The sequence below is a fragment of the Peromyscus leucopus genome, chromosome 1 (assembly GCF_004664715.2).
Source record: "Peromyscus leucopus breed LL Stock chromosome 1, UCI_PerLeu_2.1, whole genome shotgun sequence".
In the NCBI taxonomy this organism is placed as follows: domain Eukaryota; kingdom Metazoa; phylum Chordata; class Mammalia; order Rodentia; family Cricetidae; genus Peromyscus; species Peromyscus leucopus.
Window position 1 is genome coordinate 96,794,908 of NC_051063.1, and position 19,256 is coordinate 96,814,163.

The 19,256-nt window shown below is 37.2% G+C and overlaps 1 protein-coding gene and 1 pseudogene across 1 annotated transcript; one reads left to right on the forward strand and one right to left on the reverse strand.

Moving 5' to 3' along the window:
- Positions 1-9,789: 9,789 nt before the first annotated feature.
- On the reverse strand, positions 9,790-10,728 carry LOC114710256 (olfactory receptor 481). The gene has a single exon (XM_028894359.1). It carries the CDS (start codon positions 10,726-10,728, stop codon positions 9,790-9,792), a length of 939 nt encoding a protein of 312 aa, XP_028750192.1.
- A 7,181-nt stretch (positions 10,729-17,909) lies between these two features.
- LOC114710244 lies at positions 17,910-18,837 on the forward strand (annotated as a pseudogene).
- The last annotated feature ends 419 nt before the right edge of the window (positions 18,838-19,256 follow it).

Consider the following 19,256-nt stretch of genomic DNA (forward strand, 5'->3'; position numbering starts at 1 on the left):
TAGGATAGCTACACCAGCTTACTTCTTAAGTCCATTTGATTAGAAGGTCTTTTCTCAACCCTTTACTCTGAGGTAGTATCTATCTTTAAAGTTGAAGTATGTTTCTTATATTCATCAGAAGGACAGATCCTGTTTTCCTGTCCATTCTGTTAGGTTATGTCTTTTTATAGGCAAATTGATTCTACTGATATTAAGGTATATTAATGACCAGTGGTTGTTAATTTCTGTTATTTTTCAGTTGTAGTTTGTGTATGCTTTCCTTCCTTGGTATTTGCTGCTGTGGAATTATCTATTTCCTATATTTTTGTGGGTGCATCTAACTTCCTTAGGTTGGATTTTTTTCTTCTAGTGCTTTCTGTAGGGCTGGACTTGTGGATAGGTAGTGTTTAAATCTGGTTTTGTCATGGAGTATCTTGTTTACTCTGTCTATGGTGATTGAAAGTTTTGCTGGGCATAGTAGTCTGGGCTGGCATTCATGGTCTCTTAGTGTCTGCATAATGTCTGTCTAGGAACTTCTGGTTTTCAGAGTCCCCATTGAGTGTCTGAGTGTTATTCTGATGCATCTGCCTTTATAAGTTACTTGGCCTTTTTCCTTTGCAGCTCTCAATATTTTTTCTTTATTCTGTATGTTCAGTGGTTTGATTATTATGTGAAGAGGGGACTTTTTTGGGGCCCAGTCTATTTGATATTCTGTAAGCTTCTTGTATCTTCATAGGCATGTCCTTTAGATTAGCAAAGTTTTCTTCTATGATTTTATTGAATATATTTTCTGTGACTTGAGGTTGTATTCTTCTCCTTCTTCTATCCCTATTATTCTTAGGTTTGGTCTTTTCATGGTATCCCATAATTCCTGGACATTTTTTGTTATGACTTTGTTGACTTTAATGTTTTCTTGGGCGAACAAATAAATTTTCCTTCTGCAACAGATGGGAATAAATATCAGTATAGGAGGAGCACAGCCAGTTAGCCTGATAAAACCACAGCTGCCTTGTTCTGGGTAGTGCACATAGGCATTCCTGCTAGCTACTTCCCGCTGAGCCAACTTGGAATCTGCCACTGCACCTGTTGATTGATGACACATGACCATCAGAACACTGGGGGCCAATGAGAAAGAGACAACACAGCTAAGAGAGTCTCTATATAGGTTCACCTCATATCCTCAATAAAGGAATATGCTGCTTGCTTCTCACCTGACTCACAGTGTCTGTGTTGTTGATGCTGCATCTTCTCACCCCCTTCCTCAAGGGGTTTCCAGATACAGTGACCTGCAACATACCAACAGCCACAGCAAACATTACACAGCTCTAAATGATCCCATCAAATCTCTAGTCTCCATCTAGTCTCCTCACAAAGCTCAGAGAACCCCACAGAAGAGGAGGCAGAAGGAGTGTAGTAGTGTGGGAACCAGAGGGGGAGGGAGGATACAAGGAGAACAAGGCCTTCTAAACCAACTGAACAAAGCTCATATGAACTCACAGAGAGTGTAGCAGTAATCATAGGACCTGCATGGGTATGAAACAGGTTCTCTGCATATATATTATAGCATTCAGTTTAATATTTCTATGGAACTTCTGAGTGTAATAAAATATGGGTTTTTGATTCTTGTGCCTTCTCTTGGGGCTCTTTTCTTTCCATTGGTTTGTATTACCCAAAATCAATGTGATAGATTTTGGTTTATATTATTATATTTTACTTGTTATGTTTTGTTTGTATATTTTAGAAGCCTATTCATTTCGAATGAGAGACACAAAGGGAATGGATCTGGATAGGCAAGGAGGTGGGGAGGAACCAGAAGGAGTAGAAGGGAAACACTAATCAGAACATATTGTATGAGTAAATAATCTGTTTTTAATAACAAGGGAAAAAAGAAATTACAGTTTCAGAGGCACCAAAGAAATAAGGTGTTCAAAAGATACAGCAGAAGTACACAGTAAATCTCATGACTGAAACAACCCAAGAAAACTGAACTCCTATATCTTCATCTTCACAGGAGTGAAATCACTCTCCCCCGCCCCAATTATCCCTAGTAGGATGTCCTTAAGGGTTCCTTAAGGCATTGAGCTCAATGGATTGCTAAAAAGAAAGGATTAGTAGAAAAATGTATTTGAGTGATCTCTTGAGTTGGATGGATAAGATATCAAAAGAGGAATCCTGTTGATAACACAGCTTCCCAACCACCGACATTTCTGCCTTTAAGACTTAGATTTCTATAGAGCAGGAGGTCATTTCTTTCAGGTTAAGATAATGGGTGGCAATATTATTTTCATTCAAAGGATTCTAGATAATTCTACAGTTTCCATTCTAAAGGCTGTATGCAAAGAACACAGAACTTATGTGAGAGACTTGTGTTCATACATGCATAAAATTATAGTGATACTTTATTTGTGCTGAAATGTGGTGATATTTTATTTGTGCTTTAATAAATGAAGTATGCCTGGAGATCAGAGGAAAAATTATTATACATACACAAAGAAGTCAGGCAGTGGTAGCACACACCCTTGGCAGGCAGGATTTTTGTGTGTTCAAGGCCATACTAGCGAACAGAGTCAAGCGAGGTAACACATGCCTTTAAACCTAGTACCACCCATACAATTCTGGAGGTCTGTACAGACAGATAGAAAGCTACAGAGCTGTGTAGGAAGAAGTGATGGCTAAGAGAACCAATGAGAGAACAGAACAGAAAAGCCATATAAACTTGAGTATACAGGAAGAAGCTCTCTTTGGAAGCTGCAGAGTTGGTGAGGTGAGGTTAGCATGTGGTTTGTCCTCTTACTCTGGTCTTTCTCTATGGCTTTAACTCAAATTTCTGGCTCCATGTTTTTTATTTATTAAGACCATTTAGAAATTTGTCTACAGAAAATCATGGCTAATGAAGGGATAAAACAAAGAGAAAATTGCTAACTATTGCTATCTTAGTGAACCAATTGTTTTTATGATGATATGTTCTTGATAGTAAGATGATAACATTTATGTCAAAATATAATCAATATAATTATAAATTTTCATAGTATATTAACCATTCCATTGGAAATATCAAAATTCATCACACTGCTTAAATTCCAGATATTTATGAATACCAGTGAGCATGTGTCATCAATATTCTCATGGCTTCTTTAACATCTGTGTTTCTGAGACTGTAGATAAGGGACGTAAACATGGGAATCATCACTCTGTAGAACACAGATACCACATAGTTCTGGACTATGGAGTATCTGGATTTAGGTATCACATAAATGAATGCAATGGTCCAACAGAAAGAGAGACTGTAGTAAGGTAGGAGGTGCAAGTTGAGAAGGCCTTCTGATAGCTTCCTAAGAGATGTGAAGTGATCTAACACACGGATAATTGAAATGGGAAGCCATGAGGTAGAAGACATATTTGAAGGCAGTCACCAATAAATATCAAAATTAGAGAAAGAATATGAGCTGAGAAAATTTTTTGAAGTCTGAAAAAATCCAAATATGGAAAGTATGAGAACAGTTTAGATTTAGAAAAATTATGAAAAAAAAAAAACTACAGAAAACCAAAAAGTGACTGTGGGCAGAGGTTATAGTTCAGTGGTAGAATGCTTGCTTAACAGTTGAATTTGATTCTTAGTGTTATAAGAAAGAGGTGGGGGAAAGAGACAGAGACAGCAACAGAGAGAGAGAGAGACAGACAGAAAGAAGATAGTAGAAGATAAAATATGTACTCCCTTTAAGAAGCAAAAATTAGAAAATGACAGGTTACACTGTTTTGCTGGCTGGGGGACCAGCTCCCAGAAAGCCCAGGACTTGAAAGTAAGCCACAGCATTGGCATGTGGTAGACTTTTTTTTTTATCGGAGTGGGTTGAGGGAAAAAGACACTCACACTCTCTTGATGGTTTCCTTTAGACCTTTCCTTTATTCTAATTTTGCATTCTCTATACTTTATTTTCCTGGTGATTTCCTATTCTCATCTTGACGTTTTCCTTCTAACTCTATCTTTATTCTTGATGTTTCCCTTATAGTTCCTTCTAACTCTCATTCTTAATGTTTTCCTGCTAACTTTCTAATTCCTGATATTTTCTATCTAACTCATTTTAATTCTCTCATTCTTTAGGTTTTCCTTCTAACACTCATTCTTAATGTTTTTCTTCTAACTCATTATTGATGTTTTCCTTCTAGCTCATTTTAACTCTGACTAACTCTGTCTCTATTGTTTCCCTTACAGCTTATACACCCCAGCAAAATCTTTCAGGCAACATAAAAATTACAGTGTTGTTGCATTCTTTTTTCAAGTGAATGACTGCAATGAATACAAAATGAACAGTTAAAAAAGCATATTTTCCATATCCTTTATATGATCAAGCATTTTACATATTACAGGTGAAAAACAAATTATCCCAAGAAGCCACATACATTCATTGCTAAGCACCTTGTTATAGATTAACCGTGTAGGCAAGCAAGATATTTTTCTCAGTCAGAACTTTTACTGGCAAGCTTCAGTTTTGCAGTTACAAAGAAAGGGCCGATTACTTTATTACTTATCTTTAAAGGAATCTTAAAGGAATTGCAAACCTAACCTTTTATATATGAAAAAGAATCAGTTAGCTCTACTTTAAATCTTTGGGGTGTATACCAACTCATCAATAGATTTTTATATCAGGAGATCGAGGGCAAAAATGGGCACAAGCAATTATTCATCACCTTTGGTCATCAACTAATCCTAACAAGAAAACTGCATCAGCTAGTAATAATTGGGCTGCTTTATTCTTGTTCCCTGAACTTAAAGAGTTCCACATTAACTATGTGTCTTTCTAAAACTTATCTTCTTGGGTTTTTCACCTCAAAGCTATTTGACAATAACATCTTAGTCTAACTTTATTTTCAAAGCTTTGTTTCAACTGTAATGCACTCTGAAGCCTATGAACACATCTACCAACACTAAGGTTAAAAGAATTTAAACTACCTGGTCTAACTGGGACTCAACTGATTTCCTTAATCATTAACCTAAGCCACACTCCTCAATAGAAACTCATGTGTTCTAGTTGTATGACACTTCCTTGTTTATATTTTTGTCAGCAAAACTCTATTTAAATTAGCATTATTATTATCAATTAGACAATACAGCTTAGGAAGGAATCATCTTCATACTAATCTACGGGTAAACATGCCCAGTAGAATATGATGTTTCCATGACACAAACACACTACATTAGAGGCAGTGGGGATCTCCTCGCACCCATTCATACCATGCTGGATACCAGAGGAAGATGGCAGCAGCACACATGAAAAGACACAGCAGACACAAAAGACATTCTGGGACCTTAGGTCTGGGGACTTGCCTGTCCGAGATTGGCCCATCAGAGAGTTTCCTCCTGGTGGACTGACACCTTGAACTTCATTCAGTTGCCACCTACTGCTCCTCTGACATGGCCACTGGCAACATTGAAAAGAAATTATAGAAACTATACTCGAGTGAAATTTTGTGTGAAAATATTTTTAACTGTTAACTCAGATTTCTATCCCAAACAAAATATCACTCAAAATTGAAGGTGCAAAAAGGAATTTTTTGACAAAAAGTAATCTGTTAAAAATTCATTATCAATAAACTTACATTATTTTTTAAATTAAACTTACAATATTTTTAAATTAAAATCAATTGAAGAAAGCAATGGATTGTAAAGTCTAGAATCCATGTATAGTAAACTAGGTGATGTTTGAGAAAGAGTAGGCAGTAGTTTTGAGAAATAATTAGCAGTTTTGGCTTGTGTGGGTTAGTAGCTGATGTCTTTGTCACCAAGCTTGTAGAATCAGGTTAAAATGAGAAAAAAAAAACAGCTCTCATAAATAATTTTGCTTTTAAAGAAGGCATCTTTTAGCATACATTCATGGTATCCTTCAAGCCTCTATTCTCCTCTCTTCCAGGAGTAAACTAGCTGATAGTGAGACTTGAGGGTGAACTAACATGCAATTGTATTCATTTGCTAGGGCTGCTATAGCCAAGTGCCATAAGCTAGATGTCTTATATAGATGCAATTCATCTTGTATTTCTGGATGCTTAGAGTGCAAGAATGAGGCATTATTAGGGCTGGTTCTTCTCAGGGTTCTGAAGGAGAATCTGTTCCATGCCTTTCCCCTAGCTTTTTGAATTTTAAGGTAAATGCTTGGCTTTCATTGGCTTATAGCAGCAGCATCCACATCTGTGTCTTCTTTTTAACATAGTTTTGTCCTTTGTAATGTTTACATCCAAAACCAGGTCCTTAGTCAAACTGGATGGGGAGCCCAGTTTACTCCAGCAGTTATCTTCCTAAAAAATTATATCTGCAATGAATCTGTTCTTAAATAAAGTAACATTCAATGATCCTGAGAATTATAAGTCCTCCATGCATATTTTAGAAAGACACAATTCATCCCTAAACTGCACCCTAATCCATCATTCCCTTTCTCTTGGGAGTGTCCACACCCTCAGCACTCTTGGCTGCTTTTGGCGATATGGTAAGGTAATGGGTAAAGACATAGTTTGTTAAGGCCTGAATGTCTGCCCATCAGTAGAAAGTAAGGATCAAACTTTAGATCTCAGTGTATAAAAACAGGGTTGGGGGTTTGGCTAAGTAGTAGACAGCTTACCTAGCATCCACAAGACCTTCGGCTCTATGTCCAACACCAAACCAAAACCAAACCAAAAATAAACATGAAAGCATGTGGCCATCTACACAAACTGCAATTTCTAGCATTGGTTCTTTTTTTTTTTTTTTTTTTTTTTTTATTTGCACAGGTACTGTCTTCCTCTTTCATGTTTATTCAGAACAAGGGAGAAGAACATGAATCTACCTCATTCCCAATGCCAGATCTACCCTTTACAGCTGGGTGAGTTTCAACTTAGAGCTGAAACACATGAGACATATCTCTGTATGAAATTATAATAAGCAGTTGCAGAAATTTTAAAATTTTAAACAAAAAAAGCTCAGATAAAGATGTAATAAATATGTAGCATATCTTCCTTTTGAATGAAGAAAAAGGACAGAGGTAGATTGACCATTTAAATGGGCATGCAGTATGTCCATTCATGTCTGTGAGAATATACTTTTATAGTTTGTATATAAAATTCTATGTTCCATTTCCCCCCACCTTCTCAGCTTATGTGTTTGAATATTTACTCCCCAGCTGGTGGAACTGTTTCAGGGAGAAGGCTGTGGAATCCTTGGGGTTCTGGCCTAGCTTTTTTTAAAATTTAATATTATTTTATTTTACAATACCATTCAGTTCTACATAACAGCCACAGATTCCCTTGTTCTCCCCCTTCTTGCCTCCCTCTCCGTCCCCCCAGCCCATCTCCCATTCACACCTCCTCCAGGGCAAAGACTCCCCTAAGGATTGAGTTCAACCTGGTAGATTCAGTCCAGGCAGGTCCAGTCCCCTCCTCCTAGGCTGAGCCAAGCATCCCTTGTATAAGCCCCAGGTTTCAAACAGCCAACTCATGCACTGAGGTTAGGACCCGGTCCCACTGCCTGGATGCCTCCCAAACAGATCAAGCTAATCAAATGTCTCACTTATCCAGAGGGCCAAATCCAGTTGCAGGCTCCTCAGCTATTGGTTCATAGTTCATGTGTTTCCATTCGTTTGGCTATTTGTCCCTGTGCTTTATCCAACCTTGGTTTTAACAATTCTCGCTCATATAAACCCTACTATTTCTCGCTAATTAGACTCCCGGCGCTCCACTCGGGGCGAGCCATGGATGTCTGCATCCAGATTCCTCAGTCCTTGGATGGGGTTTCTGGCACAACTATTAGGGTATTTGGCCATCCCATCACCAGAGTAGGTCAGTTTGGGCTGTCTCTCGGCCATTGCCAGCAGTCTTTTGTGGGGGTATCTTTGTGGATTTCTGTGGGCCTCTTTAGCACTTTGTTTCTTCCTTTCCTCATGTGGTCTTCATTTACCATGCTCTCCTATTCTTTGTTCTCCCTCTCTGTTCTTGATCCAGCTGGGATCTCCCGCTCTCTTTCCCTCAACCCTCGCCCTTCATTATTCCCATTCATGTCCAGGTTGTTCATGAAGATCTCAGCCATTTCTCTGTCATTGGGCGATCCTCATGTCTTTCTTGGGGTCCTGTTTTCCAGGTAGCCTCACTGGTGATGTGAGTAGCAGTCTAGGCTGTAGAATCCTTGGGGTTCTGGCCTAGCTTTTGTTGGGGGCATGTCTTGAAGGTGACATTAGCTTCTGCTTGTGCCCTAAGATTTCTGTTTCCAGTCTCACCGGAATGTGATAGGCACCACAGGCCAGACATTCCAGGGGCCATGCTTTCCCACTATGATGGACTTATAATCCAAAATAACTGTTCCTCCCTTCAGTTGCTTCTATCAGGTACTAGGTCACAGAAATGAAAAAAAAGATGACATTTTACAAAGAGGTGGTATGTATTAAGAAAGGAGATGAAAAGGGAAAATTAGTGAGAAATACAGCCAATTCAGTAAGATACACTGGGTTTGAGAGTCTTGGAGCAAAGAGCAATGAAGAAGTTTTTCTGTCCTCTAAGGAAGATTACTTTTGGGGACAGAAATACTATTGCCTTCCTCAAGAACAAAGTGTGGAAGACAAGATAAAGATGACCAGAAACAGACAATTAAAATCTTCAACCAACAGAGTTCCCAGCATGATGCTGAAAGTCTTTTCCCAGGCTGAAGTTAAACCCTGGAGTGCTACCAGCCGTGTATGTCTGTGCAGGCTTCCATCTTAGAATTACTGCATTGGTGAAAATCTAGTTCCACAATGATATGGGCAGGGAGGTATAAATGAACAAATTTCAGAACCATAAGTGAAGAAATCCCAAGGCAGCTTCCAGGAGAAGAGGACATTTGTTCAATCTGACCAGTGAAAAGTTCAAGGATGAGAAATCAGCTTGTGAAATGGTGTCTCCATACCTTCACAGTTTTTGTCCAACACTACAACTGTGTTAATAAAAATGCATTCACCAAAGTTTAATCAGAAATCACTGTTAGAAGAGCTACAGGGAGAAACTGCCACAGAAAGACTGATCATGAGTGGGGTAATCAGTGACCACAGATACATCCTTGAGTGGTTAGAAGAGAGTGGTAAGGGCATTCTCTGATTGAGCCATAATTTCCTGCCTATTTGCTATCATACAAAGACAACCATCCTGTTGTCATCCTACAGAATAATGTTTGCTACTAAATTACACTCTAATAAATACCTATGTATGCAGACCTCAGTCAGCAGATGGACAAGATTCATTCAATTTCCTCTGTTATCGGATTTGTATCTTGCAATGGCAAAATACAGGGATCATGATTTTTTTCATTCTGAATCAAATTAAAAGAAAATAAACAGATTTTTTTCTGAGAGACTATTATCACTGTTTCCAGAAGTTAACAGAGTCATTTACCATGTAAGAGCAATACCTTTAGAGAGGGATGACCTGAATCCCTAACTTGTCAGACATACCATTTGTTACACATCTGCTGGAAATTTCATTCCTAAGTGTTACTTTAAATAGAAGATTGAAAGACATTTAAGCTTTGAAAGACTTCATTCAAATACCATTACAAAATTGGCAAATGGGGAATATTTAAAGTTATGAACTATCCTTTGAAGTTTTCTTACCTTAAAAAAAATCCACATTTCACTTGGATGCAGCAGGTGTCCATGTAAATGACATTTTTAAAATTATAAATGGAAATAAACATCAAATTTCTGTATGCATAAAAGCTTCTCACTATGTAAGTGTTCTGAGTATGGATAAATAACATGGAAATATCAATCACTGTTGTTGCTCACTGTCACTGAATTTACTAGCTTTGTCTGATTTACTTCAAGGGAGCCAAAGTGTTCTGGCCATCAATTTTTTCATAGCCTCTTTCACCTCCTTGTTCCTCAGACTGTAGATAAGAGGATTCAACATGGGGATCACCACTGTGTAGATCACAGAAGCCACTTTGACCTGATCAGCTGAATAGCTAGACTTGGGCATTACATACACAAATAAAACTGTTCCATAAAACAAAGTGACTGCAGTGAGATGGGAAGTGCAGGTGGAGAAGGCCTTGTTCCTTCCCTCAGTAGAGCGCATCCTTATGATTGAGAGTAGGATGTAAATGTATGACACAATGATGGTAGATAATGTGCTCACAAGGACAGATGCTGAAGAGATGGATGGGGATATTTCAGCAATATAAGCATGGCCACAAGAGAGTTTCACAAGTGGGAAGAGGTCACAGAAAAAATGGTTGATTTTGTTTGGGCCACAGAAGTTTAGGTTCACAAAACAGCCTGTGAATGATGAGGCATTCATGCATCCACCTAAGTAGGATGCCCCCAGCAGGAATAAGCAGACTGATGGGGACATCTGAGTGGAGTAGAGCAGGGGTGAACAGATGGCCACGTAGCGGTCATAAGCCATGGTGGCCAGCAGGAAGCATTCTGTAGTTCCAAAAGCTACATCAGAGCCAAGCTGGGCTGCACAGCCAGAGAGAGGGATAGTAGTTTTTTCTTTTAAGAAACTGATGAGCATGATGGGTGTGACCGATGTGGAGTATCCAATATCCACAAAGGCTAGATGGCTGAGGAACAGATACATGGGAGTGTGAAGCTGTGGGCTGCTTCGAATTAAAAGGATTATACTGATATTTCCCAATATAGTCACTATGTAAACTGGTAGAAAAAACACAAATAAGATGGCACGTAGTGTAGGACTATCTGTTAGTCCCAAAATAATAAATTCTGTCACCATGGTGTCATTTTCAGTCTCCATTCATTTACCCAATGGTGCCCACTGGAACCAGAACCAGAGGAGAGTCATTAGCTGAAATGGATCTGCAATTAATATATGCACCTAAATATAATTTTATAATAAATATATAATTAAATTAAATTTTAAAATGGCAATTTTAAAATTCTTAATTTCTTAGTCATAGAATGCTTTGTAAATTTTCTTTTCAAATTCCATAAGATATTATAACAAGAAATTCAATTATTTTAGGATCCAACTATGTAGTTCCTACTAGCATATGATACAAGTTTATTCCATGTATATACAGGAAATACATACATGGGGATCCACAGAAACATTTATTTTTATAGCACAAACTGATTAACCTAAATATTCATGCCAATGTTGACTCTCAGTTTTCCCATCCCCAATCACAAACATGCCTCTGCCCCAGTGTTCTCTCCTCCAGTAAATACAGCCTCCATTTATCTAATTGTCGGGCTAATAACAATAGAACTAATTTGGACATTTTTATTTTTATGACCTGCTAGAATAAAAGAAGCCAAATTCTTCATTAAAAACGTCTGCATTGAAGATAGAAAGACTCATCACAATTCTTATTATCACTCTGGTATAAACATAGTAGGCATTTTGCAAAGTGTCTCAAGACTCTACTCCTTTATGGGATTGTAGGAAGTGATAAGAGTCTAGATGTTGCTATATCTTAACATCAAATAAATAAACAGAAGTGTTTGGGAGCTTCCATTAGATATATTTTCATATCACCAGTTCTAGAAAGCAGTGGTTAGGAAAGGAAAGGAGGTGCATTTGGCATAGAGTAAGAGAGTTAGAGTGGTCTGGATGGAAGTGGGAAGCTATAATAACTAACAAATTATAATAAAGAAAAGGCCAATTCACATTTCAAAATTATGAGCCCTTCATTCAAGATGCAGAGCATGAACCAGGACAGGGAAAATGTTAGTCCTATCCACCCATTTTCACAATTCTAAAGACCAGCAGAGTCTTTAGAATTATTTGCTTTTCTTCAAAAACTTCTACCTGAAGTCTAAGAAACAACACATATATAGCAATCAGCAATGCATATATAGCTATTGAAAACTGCATTTTTATTGAAATTTATCAAGCTGTATTAGGTCCAAGTTTCTCTAGTACTGTGAGTCACAATTCACCATATATTGTGGCTTCTAGACAAAGATCTACAGAGACAAAGTTTCTTAAAAAAATTAAATGTATGAAAGATAGAAATGTTTTCAAAGTGGCATGTGGCTGTCTGCAAGAAGACAAAGCAATATACAGAAATACAATGGAGCCACACAAACTGAGGGCCAATTTGTACCCCACCAACACAGTGCATGGAAACACAGGCAAATGACAAGGACTTTTAACCTCCTGTTTTTGACCTGTACAAAGGAGAACATACATACCACACTTGATTCCTTTGTTTATTTATAAGTGTGAATAAAGACACTGTTCAAACCATAAAGAAATAGCAAGAATGTCTCAATCTCTTACACTTTACTCAAGACAAATAGCTTCCATGACACTTAGGAAATTCAAATATTCCTCTATCCTTGAAGGGCTAGAAGTCTAAGTCAGTAACACATCTATTACAACACCCAGAAGGGGCTCCAAGGAATTCTTATTGCATAGCAAAACGACTTTTAAGTGAGTTTTTGATCATTTGGGACACAGCCCCAAGTAACTTTCTTCCCTTAAAATTACAAGTTAATTGCTTCATTTATTTGGGAAATTATACTGACAATCCAGTGGGACAAAGAACTTACAAGTATTTGCCTACTTGTCCAGTGGGACAGAAAGAATAAAATGTGCATGTGATTATATACAAGTGTATGGATTAAATATTTTTAATTACCCATGGGTTTAATTTATTTTAATGGAATGACTTGCAAAAGGAAATGACATCATTTGGCTGTAATTTAACTGTGGTACTTCCAAAATATGGCTGTATTCTGTGGTCCAGGTTTCATGTTACCTATTCAGAGATGAGTTGGATTCACCAGAAGAATTTAGTTTACAGCCATGCATCCAACAGATCTGAAATATCATTTTCTTTTTTTTTTTTTTTTTTTTCCGAGACAGGGTTTCTCTGTGTACCTTTGCGCCTTTCTGAACTCACTGGTAGACCAGCTGCCTCAACTCACAGAGATCCGCCTGCCTCTGCTCCCGAGTGCTGGATTAAAGGCGTGCGCCCACCGCCCAGCTGAAATATCATTTTCAATAATGAAATCATGTTCATTTTCAACATATTATAAGTTTGCTATAAGGGACTTGAGATGTAAACTACACCTGTGGGCAGACACTCTCTGCATTCTCCATTGCCTACTAACATTTATGATTTACAGTAGAATAATCAAATACACTACCATTTTAATGACCCTGCCATGGACACTAACAAAATGACTGTCAGATTGTCCTAGCCATGATGGACATTTGCAGTGATCTTAAATTGGGGCTTCATTTTCCCTAGGCTAAATTTAGTCTCTTTTCATCTTGAGTTTAAGGAGTCCATTGGTCATGCCTCTAGTAAAATGCTAAGCATGACAGCCCACACTCAGAAGATGTAGAACTTTAAATGAACCAAGTCCAGCTAACTAAAAATAGACTGCAAAGCCTCATCTATTCTATAAACACACAGTTCATTTAGGTTGTAAGAAAGTGCAGAGGCTGAAGAATGGTGTAAACCGCTGGCCAACAATTAAGTTAAAACATTCCAAACTGCACGAGAGAATGAAATTAATTTCATATCTGTCTTTCCACTAACATTTTGTTCACATCAGTTGATCCACATGTCTACTATCTGTTACTTTTTATATGCTTATTTAATGATCCAATTCTAGAATACATGAAGAGTTAAATAGATGTTTGTTGAATTCATGTTAATTTGCTTAAAAATCTTTCACATGTCATGGTTAAATGATGATATAAACTTCTACAGCTTTATTCTTATCCAAGTGTAAATCATACTATAAGTATGTTCTTCCCCATGACTTTTCTCATGGACAACTAACTGTAATCAACTTATATTGCAGATTTAAATAACTTTGTCATTGATGATTTTCCTGACATCTTGGACTAAGACATTCTCTACCAATGAGCAGTTTCAGAGAAGCTTGAAAAATGCTTGGCACTTACCACATCTTGTAGTGTTCTAAAACTACTCTAAGGAAGGGATCTCATCTGCCTAGTTCTTAGAACACAGCAGATTCCCATGCGCATATATTAATATCAAATGAATGTATTACAAATCTTTTTAGTATTCTTATTTTATTATGGTAAAACCATCACATGTTGCATACCCTCTTAACAAAACTTAAGTGTATAAGAAAGCATAGCTAACTACAGATACAAGGCTATGTAGTGGATCTATAAAATTCATTAATTCTTCCTCACTGAAACTTTATGCTAGTAAGGGAAATATAAATACTTTCCCTCACCTCAAGCTCACAATCCACAATGCCACTTTCTGGGCTTGTGAACTCTATAGTTTTAAAGAGCTCATATTATTTGAAATCAGGCAATACCTACTCTACTAGAACGGTCTCCTATGTATAATTCTAGGATCTTGATGGTTTCAGTGATATTACTCCATTACAGTCAATTTCTTGTATGGTGTAAGATTTGGACTGAATTTCATTCTTTTGCATTTACCTATTTAGTTTTCCCAACCATTTGTTAATGAGAAATTCTATTATCTGCTGTGTAACAGTCTTCAAAGCGAAAATATACTTTTGAAATGATAATTATGATACTTCAGCTATGTTGTTTCTTAAGATAATTTTGACTATTTTGAGTGTTTTATGAGTGAATATGAATTTTTGAGTTGACATTTCTATTTATATAGAGAATGTCTTTAAGATTATGATACAACTCAGGTGGCTCTATAATCACATTGTATACTGTGGATATTTTAACATGGATATTTTAACAATATTAAGTCTTCCAGGGCATGAACCAAAGATGTCATTTCATTTATTTACATTATTTTCAGTTTTATTCATCACCCTCTTGAAGCTGTCAATGCAACAACTTCCTATATTGCTAATTTTCTCTGTGTTTCATTTTTGTTTATGCTTTAGAGATGGGCTTATTTTCTGATTTCCTAACTCTGTTGGTTGGTTACATTGCTGTGATGGGGCTACCCACCACCCCCACACTTCCCCAGAGTGCTCTTGAGTAGGAGTAGCAGGAAATATTAGATAGAAGGATTTAGAGTAGGGACAAACAGATAGAAAACACGGTATAGCCTTGAGAAGGCCTGGAACCCATTCCAACGGGCCCCAACTGTCTATGCGTAGGGTATTTATAGAAATGCCACAGGGTAGAGCAAAAGACCTCCCCCTAGCAGAGCCCAGTGCAGACCATCTCATACAGCTGCACTCAGGCCCATGGTTCATTCATCCTCTCTATGCAGACCTGCTGGGTAAAGCCACTAGGAAACCTGAAAATGGTCTCCCACACATTGCATATATCTTTGATGATATATTTTGGTTATTTGGACACATTTTTGTGATTTTATATAAAAAATATATCATAGATAACCATAGAAACCACCCCTTCTTATCTGTTTGTTGTCTTTTACTATATTTTGTCTAATTGACCAAGTTAGGACTTTTAGCACTATTCTGAATTAAAGTATCACAAGTAGGCACACTTTTTCCCCCTGATCTTGCAGGGTGGGGGGTATCAGTTTTTCATCATTGAATATAATGTTCATTTTGAGGTGATGATATACAACTTTTATTCTAGTGGACTAACTTCTTTACAAATCTTATTGCTTGAAAATTTGAATTATAAAAGTGCTCTGTATTGTGTCAGAGACTTCTTGTGGATTTATTGAGGTAATTCAATAATTTTTATTTCTAATTTTGTATCACATTGCTTTGTATATGTTAGGGCATTCTTGCATGTCATAGATAAACTTTAGAATATCTAGTCTTAAAAAATGTTGTTGAATTCATTTTGCTAATATTTTATGGAAGAGATTTGCATCTGTATTCAACAAAAGTAGTTACCTTTGATTTTATTCCCTCATAAATCTGTCAAGTTTAGTATTATCACAGCAACCTTGAAGTATTCCCACTTCTTTCTTCAGAATAGCTTTAGGATAGTGTATATGTACACATAGCCATTATAGTAAAGATTACGAGAGATATAGTTGAATTCTGTTTAGTGCTTAATTTTTTAAAGGACAAAACTAAGAAATGGAGAACATGTTATATGTTATCAGAAATTTAAGAGAGAACCAGGTCTAAAGGGAATTTCTTAAGATTATAGATGGTAGCATGAGCATTCCCAATGATGATAAAAAATGTTCTACATCTTGTTGGGCAGTGGTTGTACACAGCTTTAATCCCAGTACTCGGGAGGCAGAGGCAGGCGTACCTTTGTGAATTGAAGGCCAACCTAGTCTACAGAGCTAGTTCCAGGATAGGCAGGGCTACACAGAGAAACCCCCTCTCTCTCTCTCTCTCTCTCTCTCTCTCTCTCTCTCTCTCTCTCTCTCTCTCTCTCTCTCTCTCTCTCTCTCACACACACACACACACACACACACACACACATATATATATTTATATTTATATTTATAAAATGTTCTCCATCTTGACTATACCCAAGTGTAGTGTTAGTATACTGATTGTGAACTGTATTGAAGTTTGGCAACATGTTATAAGCTTTCCATGTTATTTCCTACAATTGCATGTGAATTTCCAGCTACAATTTTTTAAAGATTTGTTTATTTTTATTTTGTGTGTATGAGTGATTGGCCTTCATGTGTTTGTGTGTCACAAATAAGCAGTGCCCACAGAGGTCATAAGAGGATGCCAGCTGCTCTAGTTCTGGAATTACCGGCCTTGTGAGCCATCATGTGAGTGCTGGGAACAAAACTTGCATTTTCTCCAAAAATGGCAAGTGCTCTTAATCGCTGACCCATCTCTCCAACCACAATTTCCAACTATGTAAAAATAAAAAATTTAATTAAAAACCAAAGATGGTGCCACCCAGAGATGTATAAAAAGCATTTATTTCCTTAAGGTTTTCAATTTTGAGTTGAAACAGTCTGCATACTGTACCCTTGCTCACTCCTGCAACTTCCAAGAGAGTTAGAATAGTTTTAGCAATCCATGGAAAGTTTTTATCAAAGTATTTAATGTGGGCCTGGATAGATGGCTCAGGGGTTAAGAGCACTGGTTGTTCTTCCATGGGTCCTGAGTTCAATTACTAGCAATTACATGGTGGCTCACAACCATCTTATAGTGGGATCTGATGCCCTATTCTGGCATAAAGGCATACATGCAGACTCATATACATAAAACAAATCATTTTAAAAAGTTAATGCCCACAAAAATAACTAATAGATGCTAACAGATGACATATATTTATGTGAACACAAATATCTGTAATTTTCATAGTCCTGATGGATTTTTGGTATAATTTTAACAAGCAAGTCAGGTGCTCAAGGCATTGTATCCCAAAATGTACCATTTCTCATAAACACAGACTTGCTTTACATTGGCAATTCTTTGCCATTTTTCCATTGTTGAGGCACAGGTACTGACAGGTATTTTTTTTTGTCTGCTGATACAGTGATGCTTATTTCTTATTTTGCTTTACAGTCAAAGGATAGGTTATATTAAGGTGCTGATAATTTGTCCTACATCCACCTGCATCTATACTCAATGTATAGTATTATATATGTTATATATATAACATTATATATGTATTCATCTTATTGAAAGTAAGAATATTATGAGGTACATGGTGAAGTACCTTAAGATGGCATAGTGGTGGGTATTGTCTTTTGTATGTCAATTGTCTAAAAACTCCACAGGTTGTCAGTAACAAAGCCAAGTCCTGAGCTCATCCCCCTTGACACTGAGATCTAGACAGAAGAGATGTTTTCCCCATTTCAGTGGGTCTTTGTCGCTCATTGAAACTTAACATACCAACATGATTAAATTATAATTTAAGTGTGTCAAATACAAACTTTCTAAACATCATTGACCATGCATCAGTGAATTTTATAGACTGAAGTTCTTCCATGAGCTATTATATGACACCATGTTCCTTCACATGTGTAACTATCTATGTTTTGTCATTCATATTGTGAAAACAATGTTTAAGGCAATTAGATTCAATTTTAATACCTTCTCATTTTACTTTCAGTGGCAGTATTCCTGATATAGATGGAACCTGGAAACTACACAGTGGTAACAGAGTTCATACTTTGGCGGTTAACAGAGGATAGAACAGTCTGTGCCATTTTATTTGTTATGTTTCTATTAAGCTCTGTTACCCTAATGGGTAATTTAAACATAATTGTGCTAATCAGGACCAGCCCTCAACTTCACACTTCCATGTACCTTTTTCTCAGCCATTTGGCCTTTCTAGACATTGGGTACTCCAGCTCAGTCACTCCCATCATGCTGAGGGGTTTTCTTAGGAAGGGAACATTTATTCTTGTGCCTGGTTGTATAGCTCAACTCTTTTCTGTGGTGACATTTGGGACATCTGAGTCTTTCTTGCTAGCTTCCATGATGTATGACTACCATGTGGCCATCTGCTCACCTCTACACAGATGTCCTCCACAGTCTACATCCTCCTAGTGGGAGCTTCCTAACTAGGTGGAATTGTGAATGCTTGAATACTTACTGATTGTTATTAAATCTGTCCTTTTGTGGACCAAAGAAAGTTAATTACTTTTTTTTGGTCACTATTCACTACTTTTGAAGCTTTCTTGTTCTTATGACTTTTCTTTGGAAGCCATTTCCACATTCTCTTCAGGCTCCACCATTGTGGTCACTGTGTTTATCATTTCCCTGTTGTATGTCTACATCCTTGAGTTAATCCTGAAGATGCACTCTACAGAAGGCCACCAGAAGGCCTTCTCCACCTGCACCTCCAACTTCACTGCATTCACTCTGTTCTTTGAGACCATCACATTCATTTATCTGATGCACCAGACCAGCTACTCCATGGACCAGAAATAAGGTGGTGTCTGTGTTCTACACAGTGGTGCTCCCAATGTTGAACCCCCTCATCTACAGTCTCTGAAACTAGAAGGTTAAAGAAGCCATGAGAAAACTGATAGCTAAAGCACATTGGTGGTCCTGAAATATTTGAATTTATAAACAGTATAATGAAATCTGCTCTTACAAGTGAAGGACAATGTTCTAAGTAAATTTGAGATTATATTTATAATATTCTAGACTAATTTTTATCATTTCATTATCAAGAGACTTTTCAGCATAAAAATAATAAGGATAAACTACAAAGATAGTGATTTTTTTCTTTATCCTTTCATTGGCCACCATTTTTTGCATCTGTAAGCACAAATATTTTCACCCCAATTCTGTGTTCTTTGAATGCAGCCCTTAGAATTAAAATGGCAGAAGCTTCTGGAGTCCTTTGAATGAGGATAACATTGCCATCCACTATCAGTCTGAAAGATGGCCTCCAGCTTTACAGAAATCTAAATGGGGTTGGTGTTGGAAGGATGCTGTGGTGGTTTGAAAGAAAGTAACCTTCAAAGA

What these genes read in the sequence shown, in the direction of transcription:
- LOC114710256 (XM_028894359.1), bottom strand. Translation starts at nt 10,728, where the DNA reads ATGGAGACTGAAAATGACACCATGGTGACAGAATTTATTATTTTGGGA.